Here is a 13720-nt window from a genome sequence, read left to right as displayed (position 1 = left end):
AAAACAAACCTGAGATGGAAGAACTCTTACTCTACAACAGATGAGGTGGAGGACCTTGAGCGGGGATGTCACTAGAGCCGAGTTTGGGCGTCGGCCCACCCGAGGACGGCTGGCGATGGGCTTCGACGGTAGTGGTTTCGAAGCTCAGCAGCGCATGGCAGTAGGGAACCAGGGACGAACGTCGTGTTAGAAGCTGAGTGGACGAGCGCATCAGGGAAGTTTCGAATGCAGAGAATCAGCGGTGACGGTGCCCCGCATCCTCGCCGGATTAGGTGGCTCCTGCATCGTCGGAAGCGACAATCGATGCGACACCAACTGCCGCTCACGCATCGCTGGCACACGCGGCGTACCCTAGCGGTGTGATGGCTGTACTCCCGCGGTGTCCCCTGATAGTGCGGTGGCGGCACTCGTGCAACCCAACCGGGTACGGTAACGAAGGAGGGACCCAGGGAGGCTAGCCGTCGAAGCGGCGGGGGACAAGTGGTGGGCGGGCGGCTGTGGAGAAGGCAAGAGGCATAAGAGAGGAGGCCGAGTCGAGGCCGGTGGGGATGAATTTTGTCGGGAGGGAGTAGGATCGGGAGCGAGAAGGTTGGGGTGAGAGACGTGCGAACGTGTGCGCGTGGACCACGATTGTTCCTTTTTTTTGACGTCGTTGATGGTAGCATGTGTAATTAAGCATGGTTAAACACGGTTGGTGTTAAACAACGATGCAACGTTTCAATATAGGATTCAATGGTTTGAACGGTGGAGATGTTCTGGATCTCTGTCTCTCGTGCTTTTATAAAAGGCACCAAGAGGCTCATTTTTTTTGTACCACAAGCCTCGGTGGGGTTTTCTCAGATGGGCGTGTTAGGCCTTGTACAATGGAAGGTGCTTAGAGAGATGCTTAAAAAAATAAAACGGATTTTTCTGAAGCACAAGCGTCTCTCCTGTAGAAATAGGCACCGGTGCTTAAGGAAAGTCTGGTTTATTTTTCTAAGTACCTCACCTAAGCACCTCCCATTGTACAAGGCCTTAGTGACCCATCTCGTGTCGTTCACAAGGGTTCTGCCAAAAGAAAAATATATAAGAAAACTAAAGTACCTACATGTAATTGGTAGTACTTGCGAAGGGTCTATGAGTCGAAACCGTTTTTCTTCGGGTGCATAAACGCGAAAGTAAGAACAGACGAACACCACAGGGAGTCAAAAGCACAAATAAAATAAAACAAAATAAATAACCTTTTCAATCAAAAAGGTAAAACGAAATCTTCTACTCAGCTTCGTTTCCACGCGCAGGAAACCCTAGAAATCCCCTCACCCGATTCCTCTCGCCAGGATCCCCCAACCCTTCCTCGCCCCCGGAGGTCCGAGCCGTAGTTCCCGACCCCCCCAGTCGCCCAATTTCGCCGCCGCCCGATCCCCGGAGTCCCGCGCCCTTCTTCTATCCATTTGGGCGGGCCGCCGGAAAGCGACTCGGGATGGTGTTCTACTTCAAGGCGCGGCCCGACGCCGGTGACTACACCATCTTCATGGGGCTCGACAAGCATGAGAACGAGGACCTCATCAAGTACGGCTTCCCCGAGGACATCTGGTAACCGCCCTTTCATTCTACCCAGACCTTTTTTTCCTGTCATTCTGTATTTCTTTGTGCGTCTTGAATCGATGCCATAGTGACGGAAGAATGACGAATTCATGGGAGTATGTGACAAGGATATTTCTCTGGTTTGTAGAGTAGGTTTTCTAGATGGGAGTTGGTTGTTAGTTCACGAAAGTTTGCTTATGGTTAGCAGCTGTTTCCTCATTGATGATACCAGATCAGGATATTGTTGTCTGTTTTGATGCTGTTTTCAGATGCATAGCTTGAGTGAGCAGTAGTCGACTTTTTCGAAGGAGACATGCTTGATTTCTGTCAGAAATTATTGTTAGTTAACTGTGAAATGCCGTGCATGTGAGTTTTGTATAATGGATTAATGGGTGCTTTTCATTGATGTCACCATGAACAATAATCACGGCGAGGATAATATGTTGGAACTTAGAATCATAGCTACCATCTTTTCACTGTGAATTGGGTTCACGGTTCATCACTTCATAAAAGGGTAGTTTGTTAGTTCTTTTCATGATCCAATTAAATTTGGTTCAAGATATAACAATTATGTATTAACATATCAGCAAAAAAAATCCATGTCATCTTGCTCCTACCCCTGAGCATAAGCCCTTATGAGCCCACCACCTCTTATTGCATCCTCTCATCTCCTCACCCATAAATTAAACACCCTGCCACCAAATTTCTCCTACGCAGCCTGCTGGTCCTGCTTTAAGCCTCAGCATGTGCAACTAGACCTTTGCTCCTGAACAATTATAGCTGTGGACATGGTCAAGACACAGACTGTGCTTTAGCGTTGTTTGGTTGCCCATGTATTGCGTGACCAGGCTGGCAGGATGCAGTGAGACACCCTGTTTGGAGTTTTGATGCCTGCTTATGTCCTTGGGTCTGTCCAGTGTGATGTAAATGGTCCTGGCTCCAGGGAAACATATTTCATTGTGTTTCCCCTGGTCTGGCTCGGTGCACGGGGGTGTCGCTGTTAGAGGTTAGCCCCACTGGTTCAAGCCAATCTTATGCAGACACATACTCCCTATGTCATCAACAAAAGGAGCTTCCTGCCTCAGCATGTCTCATACATATAGGCCACCAAACACAGGCACCTCCATGGACTCAACGTCCGAGTCTGTCCTGGGGAATCTAGGTTGAGCACATCCTATATACTTAAGCAGTTGATTCCCACAACTTCTGTTTGTCACAAAATGCACACATGCCACCTCATCAACCCCACTACTTTTAATCTTTTATTTCTCTTAACATCCATGTGGAATGCTACTTTTACTATTTCTCTCAACATGCACACATTCCACTTCATCAATCCCACTGCTTTTATTTCTCTCAACATGCATGATAAATACTACTCATATTATATAAATATTTTACAACTATATAATGATCAAATGCACTAAATCATATGTATTTGTAACTTCATTCTTATATTAAAATTTTAGACAATCAAATCTCATCAAAATAATATATTGCAACCAGTTCTGGCAGCAGCACGAGGGTATCTCTAGTTAAGGTTATGGGTAACTAGTAGCTGCTTGGTCGGGTGCAGAGTAGCGACTAATCGGTGCATCGGCTGATTAACTGATTTTATCGGTCTACCATTGATCGGTGGGTTAACTAAGGGCAAACCAACGCTTAGCACTCTACTTTCATACAACACACTGGATAGAGGAAAGGAGGAAACACGACCAGATTGGGGGGGGGGGGGGGGCTTTGCGAGACACTCTATGTGAGGTAGGTGAGCAGGAAGAGACAACGCCAGACAATAGATGTGTAGATCGGAGGCCCTTGGTTGGAGGCAAGGCATGCCGGTGGCAGTACTTCTAACTTTGTTGGCGGGTCAAACTATCTCAAAGTTTGACCGAGTTTGTGCAAAAGTATATCAATGTTTGTGAAACCAAATAGGTGGATGAAAATATATATTATATCATGAATCTAATGTTACTAATTTGATAGCATAAATGTTTGTGTGTTATTGTATAAATACAGTCAAACATAATTGACTTTCCAACAAAGTTGGAAGTACACTCTTTCAAGGACGGAGGGAGTATTTGTATCCGCCACCCTCCGAGTAGGGATTAATTGGCTGATTAACTATATGTCCGGCCGATATTTTGAGCAGTACTTGAGCGGCAATGCACGAATAACTCATTGGAGAGGAATGGTTTCCTGCCTTGACCATGGATCCCACAGACAATGCGGGGCCGAGTGTGACTTGGCCACTACTACTTCTTGGCATCCGGGACATCTTGTCCTTCTGTTTGTCCTAGGTTACACCTAAACTATGTCATGGTGTCATACTTGTATTGCAATATGATGTCGTGATTCTAGTACAATTTTGACAAGTACCTGTGGGTTTTACAAAATTTACTAAAAGTTCCTAATACTCTGCTGATAGGTAGTGAATTGAAACCACTCGAATTGAAGCAGAATAACATCTCAATGTGAACCCCTTAAACTCTAAAATCAGTTCACTGCAATGGTTCTTGTCTGCTCTACTCCCCCTGTTCCACAATTGCTGGCCACTCCTACTCTCTGCCTGACATGCTCCTGCCCCATCTGATGCAATCACCTCTAACTCAATAGATATCTGATTTATCAATAGATATACTTGTGTCTCCATATTCAGTATTAATAAGCTACTCTAATGAATCTAGTGAGCAGCAAAGGTTCATACACAATTTACTTTCTGTGTTTTCAACTCTGATGCTTGCCCTGTACACATCATAAGAGAGAAAATTTGTAACTATCAACCCAAAGCATACTTGAGTGCTTGCGGAATTTTGTTTGATAATTCTTTTTTATGCATTTTCTGAGATTCTGCTCCACTTTGATTGCTCCACTGTTAGGTGCACAACCTTTCATATAGGTAGCATGCTAAGTAAGATTAGCAATTTCTCGCATATATAATAATGATGTTTTGAAGGGGTGCATGGGGGCTTTGGCTATTGTAGTAGGAATCAAGAAGGAGAGAATGTCTTAAGCTTCGCTCTAGCCTACAACATGATCGTAGCTAACACCCCCTTTAAAAAGAGAGAAGCCCATCTAGTCGTCAACACTGTAGCCTGATTGATTTCGTCCTCTCGAGAAGAGAAGACAGGCTTGCTTGCCTAGATTGTAAGGTGGTACCTGGAGAGAGTGTTGTCCCTCTATCTACGTGATAGAGTTGGGGCTGCACCGATTGAAGAAACTTGTCCAACATCGTCTGAGATGGTTTGGGCATATACAGCGCAGGCCTCCAGAAGCGCCAGTGCATAGCGGACGGTTAAAGCATGTTAATAATGTCAAAAGAGGTCGGGGTAGACCAAACTGGACATAGGAGGAGTCCGTTAAGAGATATCTGAAGGACTGGAATATCACCAAAGAACTAGAGTGCGTGGAAGTTAGCTAACCATGTGGCAAAACCATGAGTTGGTTTCGAGATTCCTATGGGTTTCAACTCTAGCCTACCCCAACTTTTTGGGACTAGAAGGCTTTGTTGTAGTATGAATTGGTAATCTTCAATTTGTACTGTGCTATTTGAAATACTAACACCTGACTGCAAACATAGTTAGTTTTTAGTTGTTCTTTGGGAAATGATGGAATGTGATAAGCTGCATCTGTGTTTTTGTTCAGGGCACGTCAAGTGCCAAGCAACACAGCTGATATTGTATTCATGTTGGCTTGTTTCATGTATTATTATAATCTCCATGCCCCCCACCATTTATTGGCCAAGGTTAAATTTATTTAGACGTGTTTTTTTTCATGGGATACTCTTGTAAATTTCTTTCCAGTCATGTAGAATCATTTTATCATGCTTTGAGCCTCAAACAACTTTTGTTGAACACAGGTTCCATGTAGATAAGATGTCCTCTGCTCATGTATATGTGAGACTGAATAAAGGTCAAACAATGGATGACATAAGCGAAGGTTTGCTGGAAGATTGTGCCCAGCTTGTTAAAGCGAACTCCATTCAAGGTTGGATAAATTAACTAAGGAGACATTGTTATTTAACATGAATTTGTTGCTTTACCTTCACTTGTTTTCCTTTACTCACACACATTTAATTATCCTGTTTATTCGTTATAGGTAATAAGGTGAATAACGTTGATGTGGTTTACACACCATGGTACAATCTGAAGAAGACACCATCCATGGATGTGGGTCAAGTTGGCTTTCACAACTCTAAATTGGTGAGAAGTTTCCCTAGGTCCTTGTTCACTATTTTTGTGCTACACTCTTTGTATCTATCCATTCTCCTAATTTTTTATTTGACACACGATGATTTGAATAAGTGTACTGACTGAGAACATAATTTACTTTCCCTATTAGAATTGGAAGTTTGTGTGCCTTGTATAAATACACGAAATTTGACTAGTACGTAAGATCGGTAAGGCTATGTTTTGCAGCTCAGTGTTTTATTGGAGAATATACTGTGATTTAAAAAAAATGGTTTCAAATACTCTGATGCCCGTTTTTTGGCATCAACATGACATGTATATTACCCATTTTTTGCAGTATTTTTATAAAGAGGCCTCGGCCTTTTTTTATAAACTGACTGAGAAAAACTCCGGTTTTTATAAACTGAAGTATTCATTGCCTAGGCATTGGAATACTTAGGTTTTCAATTGCTATGGTTTTGGAAAACTGTGCTGCCAAACAGGCCTAAGTATACGTTGGTCAGGGTTGATTATGTTTTCTTGATCTGTATGACAACCTCTGCATAATCCATGTTGTTGCCAGTGAGTTTCCAGTGCTTTAGGCCAACTCCAACCGTCAACCCCAAACGGACGTCCATTTTGTCTGGATTTCGTCCGTTTGGGTCGCGAGCCCGGACGTGGTTTGCAGCCGGCGCATCCCAAATTTGCAAGCGAAAATAAGACCAAAATAAAATTTAAAATAGATAAACTTAATAATTTAAACAGCCCCAAAAGTCCACTTACATTAATAATAACTTAAAATAAAAACATAAAAAACAGGCGGCGGCCGACGGATCTAGGCGTTGTCGTCTTTGTTGGTCAGGTCGACGTACTCCGGTGCCTGCGCGGAAAGGCCTCTTGGAACGCAGCTAGAGCCGAAGCCTGCTGGTTAGCCGCTGGTGCCTGTGCCGCTGCCGCACGCTGGGCCGCCGCCTCCCCGAGTTTGCGCTGCTCGTCCTCCTCATCGAGCTCGATCTGGCGCTGGACCTGCATCAGCCGCTTCGCCTCCATTGCACACGCCTCCCGCTCCAGGATGTGCTGGCGCTCCTCCGTTGCGTCCAGCCAAACAGGAGGAGCGGCCACGTACACAGGCACAATGGATGTCCGCATGTACGTCTCGCCCGAGGCAGTAGGAGGAGGGGGAGGCGGCGTGTTGGCCTCCACACCTGCAACGGGAGGTGCCGGCGATGCATTGGCCCCCACGCCTGCTGTGCTGTCCGTCATTGCCCACGCCATGCCCGACCAGAAGGACTCCTCCAAGTGTTCGGAGTCCTCGATCTGGCGGCGATTGGCCTTCTCGAGGGCGGCCAAGTACGCGGCCTTGGCTTCTCCTCCTAAACGACGACCGGCCGTGCAGATGCAAGCGATGCGACAGGAGGACCCAGCCGCTGACGCTGCCGGGCCTCGTGCTTGCTGGCGAACCACGGCTCCCAGTACGGGAAGTCCTCCGCATAGTCGGGGTGGGCTCGCAGTTCCGGGTCAAGCTTAGCGCGACGCCGGCGGATCTCCTCCAGGCGCGCCCGGTTGCTCCGTGGCACCGCTGGCACCGGCACCCCGTCGGGGTTGAGATGCCGGCACGGAGGCAGGTTGACATCGGGCCATGGCGCCGGGATGGCGTGCTGCCAGTGATACCGGCAGCGGTGAACGGGGAGGTAGAGGCGTAGCTGTTCTTGCTGAGGCTCGCGTGCCGGTCGCGTCGGAGCAATGGTGAAGTTCGCCGCTCGCGGTGCGCGGCCAAACTTGCCGTAGGGTGAAGGAGAAGGACTGCACTGATTTGGCGGCCCCCTCCACTTTGACTTGAAAAGGACGGCTGTGGACCTCAGCCTCTCGCTAACATGCGTGGCCAGACGCATGCGTGTGCATTAAAACAAGGGCGGGAGGTAGGTGGATGGTCAGTGGCAGGTCCCAATGTGGACGAGAGGGTGTCCGTTCCGTGTCCGTCTGGGCGCATTCCAGTCTCAAATTTGCACCCAGTTTGCGTCCAGACGGACACGAAATGGACCGATTTTCTGGATGGGGTCGCGTGTTGGGCCGTCTCGTCTGTTCGTTTCCCGCCCAAACGGATGTCCGCGGACAATTTGGGGTATTGCGTTGGAGTTGGCCTTAGGGCGGAACTGACGTTAAGTAAATTCATTCCAGGGAATAGTTTATTTTCATAAACATTGATGTTTTCATTGTATCTGAGATCCGACTATCCATTGATGAGATTTTTCTGTATTGTCGGCAATTGCTAGAATGAATTTAGTTATTTAAATGTGGCTTCTTTCTGCAAGTCCTCAGTCCTAGCTCTTGAAGTTCGTATCGTATGTGATCATTCCATCCCCTGAACCACATTATGCTCTAAACAGTGTGTTGATTTGTTGCCACTTCTTATTGCAACCTGCATAGGTTGTGTGAATTGGATCCTATATACCTCTCCCATGGAACTTGATTTGAAATATACCATTTCAGTGCATTAGTTCTTGTTCAATTTTGTAATACTGAATCAGTACCGCTCATATTACCTTTAAAAGCTCACTAGCAATTTTCTTTTCTACTGGTGGATATTCTCTCTGTTAATACACTTGGCTCTGTTGTTTACTCATGCTATTTTTTTAATTGGAAATATTTAAACCAAAGCGAATGAGTCATAGTAACTATGTCCCTAATTTACGGACATGTTTGCAGGTTCGAACTGTTCAAGTAGAAAAGCGAATCAATGAGGTTGTCAATCGGTTGAACAAGACAAAGGTGGAGAGGACGCCTGACTTAAAGGGTACATGACTACTCTCTGGAATATATTTTTCATGTTCATTTTAGTTACATTTTTTAACATGCCTTTTGTTTTTGACTTAACGTATAATGTTTGTTTTGCACCTATAATTTTCGAGGATGCTCCAAGGGGAATGCTGAACTGGTGTGCAATTTAGGCTAGACCAAGTCTTTTGCAAGTGCAGGCTAGACCGTTGTGAATTCTAAAGGTGGAACTTGCAACTAGATCGGTAGAAAAGAACGAAAATTTTAGGTATTAGAATTTGAAAATGGGATGAAGCACCGCACAAACATTTGCCAGTTTGCTTTGGGTTATTTGTTTGTTCTTAAAACAGAAAGCATGATCAACCATATATCCCGTCATGTGTGTTTTTGCTAGTTGTGATCATTTGTTGTATCAAGTATTTGCAGCCTGATGATGTCTTCTGCTGCAGCTGAAAGAGAAGCTGTGAGTGCTGCCGAAAAGGCTGAGAGAAAGTTGCAGCTTAGAGACAAAGTAAGCTATCCATCATCCCATGTGGTGCATCTCATTTTGTTCTTGAGTACTCCCTCTGTAAACTAATATAAGATCGTTTAGATCACTGATCTAAACAATCTTATATTACTCCCTCCGTCCCATAATGTAAGACGTTTTTTGACACTACACTAATGTCAAAAAGCGTCTTACATTATGGGATGGAGGGAGTAGTTTACAGAGGGAGTACTTGAGTATCAGGCTATTACTTGTTACTTACCTTTAGTTTTTGTTTGCTGTAAGCACACGTGTACATAAAACCAGTTGTCACGAATCTGTTGCTCTGTGCTGTGTTGTTAACCGGGCCCTGACCAGACAATGATGGAATGGCCTTTTATTTGGTTTCAGAAACGTAAAGAAGAGATGGAGAGGCTCGAGAAGGAGAAGCAGGCTGAAATAAGGAGTTACAAGGGCCTGATGGTCCAAGACAAGATGACTTCGAACAAGCAGGTTGCATCTGGTAGCAAGACCCTGCAGGAACTAGAGGAGGATTTCATGTGAGGCAACAGTGTGACGAATTCGATCATACTGCAAAAGCTCTCTAAGAACTGATTCTGTCGAAGACAGGACAGGCATCGCCCAGCTCTCAAGACTCTTGACCTGATGATTCCAGGCGGAACCTTGACCTGTTACTGTTATGCTTCGTATTTTAATGGCATCTGTAGACCTGTTTGATGTGTTGAGACAACAGCTATGTGTGATCTAGCCGTGGGTCCGATACATGGGTCGGTTAATCGTGAACCCGACATGGTAATAAAACTTATTTTCAATGGTTTCTCTGCAACATTGGCTTGAATATTTTCATTCTTTAACTGGAGCACAGTTTGCGAAGCCTTTAATTGACCTGTCACGGAAGTGAGGGCGAAGGTCTCTTTTTTGTTAGACATTAACGTCAAGACCCACCTGTTTGAATTTGGTTATTCCAACATCTGGCAGCAGAACTTGTTACTTTCATATGCTTCAGCCTTCAGTCTTCCCCTTTGGATTTTGGAACACTTTATTACATGTTACAAACCGAGTGGATGGTGAAGAGCTATGCAGAAACAGAATGGGCATTGCGCCTCTTTATTGTTGCACTTATTATGAGGAAGTCTTGTTTCAAAAAAACTTATTATGAGGAAGCATCCCGCTTAATTGTTGTTATGAGGAAGCACCCTTCTATAGTTGCCTGTTGCTCTAGTAGCACTACTCTTGTAAGCCTAAAAACATACCCATGGAAACGACATAAAATCATTAAAAGTCACATCGCATAAGAATTTTCATTCTATTATGATATTTTTATATTATACTCCCTTTGTCCTAAAATATTCAAACACCATAAGTCACAAGTCATGTTTTGTCGGGACCCAGAACCAGAATTATGCAAATCTTACTACTGCCGATCATCGGGAAGCCAAGATTCCTAACCCACATACATGAGTCGATATCCTCTCGGAGAGCCTGTAATATTCGATCCCATTGGCCCCCCCCCCCTCCCCCAAGCTTGAATTAATCAACCTATGGTGATGGTCTAAATATTCACTAACCCAATGTAACTGAGTCGGAGCATCAACATAGTATTATACACTCCAAGCTGTCAATACATGAGTTGCTTCACACTATGAAGACCGCCTGATAGCAATATTGCATAACAACGGTTCAAAGACCCTACACACAAAACAACAAGCATCACAACACAGACTCTACGACTCAAATCATATATTATTCAAAGGCTCTAAAGAGCAAAGAGCAAACATAACAGAGCTATTACAGACAAGGATGACATAACCAAACATAGAATACATGCAACAACGACAACAAATTATATCTTATTAATCAAGTTTAACAAATGGCCTAAGAGGCCTGTAAATAAAACTACGATCCTCTCAAGGCACCAGATTGTCATCTAGGACCTCCAAACCACTGGTCGTTCTCGATCTCCATGTAGAAACCACCATGGGATTGGCGGTCTCCTCTACAACAAGTTAAAGTAAGGATGAGTACAAATTTACTCCACATGACTTACATCAGAACTATCCACCTATGCTCAAATATCAAAGGAGAAGGTATGTGGTGTAGAATTACCAAATTTGACTTTGGCTACCCTAAATTACAACTTGCATCAGAGGTAGGAGAGCACACACGAGCCCATCATCTAGCTAATCAACACATCAATACACTATTGGGGCATATGCGATACACTACATTAGCGCAAAACAAAACAAAAGTCTATCGTGTGAACCATGAACATGATGTGGAGATAGATCATAGGATAGGGTTTTACCACTAGATGCATAGTCACGACATCGGAAGTAGATTTGGTGATGCGCGTTCCTATCTCCTCCTCGCTAATGACTTGAACAATTCCCTCGATCGATTCGTCTGAGCATTGAAGGTACAACCCCTCCACGGTATCCACGCATGTAGGGTGGAACGCAAGGCGGGGGACTCCCAGGTCTGATCGCATGACGTGGGCGTGGAAGTGGCGATGGCTAGGTCGTCTGACTGGTCTAACCCTTTCTAGGGTATCAACCCTACACTTATATAGAAGTCCAAGGTAGGCTCAACACTTGAGGCCCATTAGAACTCTATGCCTAATTCCACTCATATCCAATCCAAGTATGTTCCTACCCCTTAAGCGTGTGACCCTATAGGTTCACATATACATGGCTACGAATTGGATCACATCCAATTAGTCGGCAACGACTCCTAGCAGAACATGTCGACTCCCATGTGTGCACGAAGTCATATTGATGAACCATGACAATGTGGCATATGCAACATTCCATTTGCCTCATGATATAAGAGCTCAAGGAGAGTACTTACTACCCTTGTTGGTAGCTCGACCTCTCTTCTGGAAACTACGATACAAATTCTAGGACTAGGTGAGCACTTAACCCAAGTCACATGACCATGCTTTCCGAATCTGGTCACTCGGGAGGCCCCAAGAATATCTTGTGGAGTCGAGGGGGATATTCCATCTTGGTCAACTATGTCCCGTGACATTTTTAGGACTCACCCGAAAGCTACCTTTCTAACTACCTAGTTACAAAGTAGAATTTGATAGACCCCAAGTGAGCCGGTTCTCATCCCGACAACATGCGAGGACCTCAAGCTACCTCTGAGTCTATCTACTCATTTCAAATGAAGCGGGAAACATATATGAAACATTTATCAATTGCTCCATAACAAAAGAAAGGTTAATTATGAATTAAGCCTAACTCCAATTTTAATTGATACGAACATGACATATGAATGATCTATGCATTATGCTGATCAAGATGGCATGTTTAATCATATTATTATGAGATGGGATTAATTAGTTTGAATTAAGTCATTTAAATAATGCATTAATGCAAATCAATTAAATGCATCATTTTAAAATAGTGCACACATGTATGCAAATGGCATATTCAGATTCTACGTGTTTTTTGAGTCAAGATTCCTATACAAGTATTGATCTGAGCTAGGGTAGAATTACTATGAATTATGAAATACGACATGTTTTTCTGTATATAATAATAGGCCAATAATATATTGGTTGGAAAAGATAAACATACCACTAAATAACACATCATAGCAGATCTACACCCACTGGGCTAGGCCCACCTATAGAGGTGAGCGAGAGCTGCTATCCAGCGCCCACTGGCATCGGATAAGGCGAAACGCACACAAGCAATGCCCATCAACGGATGAAAGGGAGAGGTTGGGCTACTTAGCTAGGTAAAAATGGGAGCTCCACTTCATGGGCTGGCCCAGGAACGCGCATTGCAGGGAACTTACTAAAGCGCGAAAAACAACAAAAATTCACGGCATCCTCAGGATTCGAACTCACACCATTACGTTCAAGTAGGAGTTCGGCTAACCACTACATCTACTCGACTGTTGTGACCGATAATAGCTCTAACCTTATAAGAACATCGTGGCCGCGCTATTTATTGCATAGTTCCATCTACTGTATCACTTAGTTTTTTGACTTATTTGATAAAAAATGTGAATTCGAAAACATTCATCATTTTTGAAGAAAAGTTCACAAACTTGAAAAAAGTTCACCGATTTTTTAGAAAGTTCATGAAAAAAGGAAAAAAGTTAATCAAATTTGAGAAAAGTTCATCGATTTAAAAGAAAGTTCAATGAATTTCAAAAAAAGTTCATCGATTTTGAAAGAAATTCACCATACTAAAAAAGTTCACTGAAATTGCAAAAGATCATGAATTTGAATACATTGTTCATTAAATTTGAAAAATGGTTCATCGAATTTGGAAAAAGAGTTTATCAGTTTTGAATTTTTTTCATCAATTTTGTAAAAAGTCATCCATTTGAAAAAAGTTCATCAAAATTGAAAAAAAGTTCAAGGATTTTGAAAAAAGTGCATCGAATTTGAGAAAAGTTCATTGACTTCAAAATAAAGCTCATCAATTTTGGAAAAAAGTTCAACTAAAATTGAAAAAAACTTCATGGATTAAAATAAAGACCACAAAAATTGAAAAAAGTTCATCGAATTTCAATAGAAACTTCGTCGGTTTGAAGAAGAATTTCACGTATTTGCAAACTATTCATCGAACGAGGTCGAAGAAAAAAGAAAAAAGAAAAATGAAAAAAAGGAAAAGGAAAAAAAAGAAAGGATAAAAGATAGAAAAGATTGTAAGTTAACATAAACTACTTGTGTCGGGGTGTGATACGTCTTCAACGTATCTATAATTTTTAA

General features: G+C 43.5%; 1 protein-coding gene across 1 annotated transcript; it reads left to right on the top strand.

Moving 5' to 3' along the window:
• Positions 1-1218: 1218 nt before the first annotated feature.
• Positions 1219-9817, top strand: LOC123116750 (coiled-coil domain-containing protein 25). The gene is made up of 6 exons (XM_044537668.1): positions 1219-1572; positions 5420-5547; positions 5659-5762; positions 8436-8523; positions 8954-9015; positions 9382-9817. The coding sequence occupies exons 1-6, from the start codon at positions 1460-1462 to the stop codon at positions 9532-9534; spliced, it is 648 nt and encodes a 215-aa protein (XP_044393603.1). The 5' UTR covers positions 1219-1459; the 3' UTR covers positions 9535-9817.
• Positions 9818-13720: the final 3903 nt, after the last annotated feature.

Source organism: Triticum aestivum, chromosome 1B (assembly GCF_018294505.1).
Source record: "Triticum aestivum cultivar Chinese Spring chromosome 1B, IWGSC CS RefSeq v2.1, whole genome shotgun sequence".
Taxonomy (NCBI): Eukaryota; Viridiplantae; Streptophyta; class Magnoliopsida; order Poales; family Poaceae; genus Triticum; species Triticum aestivum.
This window is presented reverse-complemented; position numbering and strand designations above follow the sequence as displayed.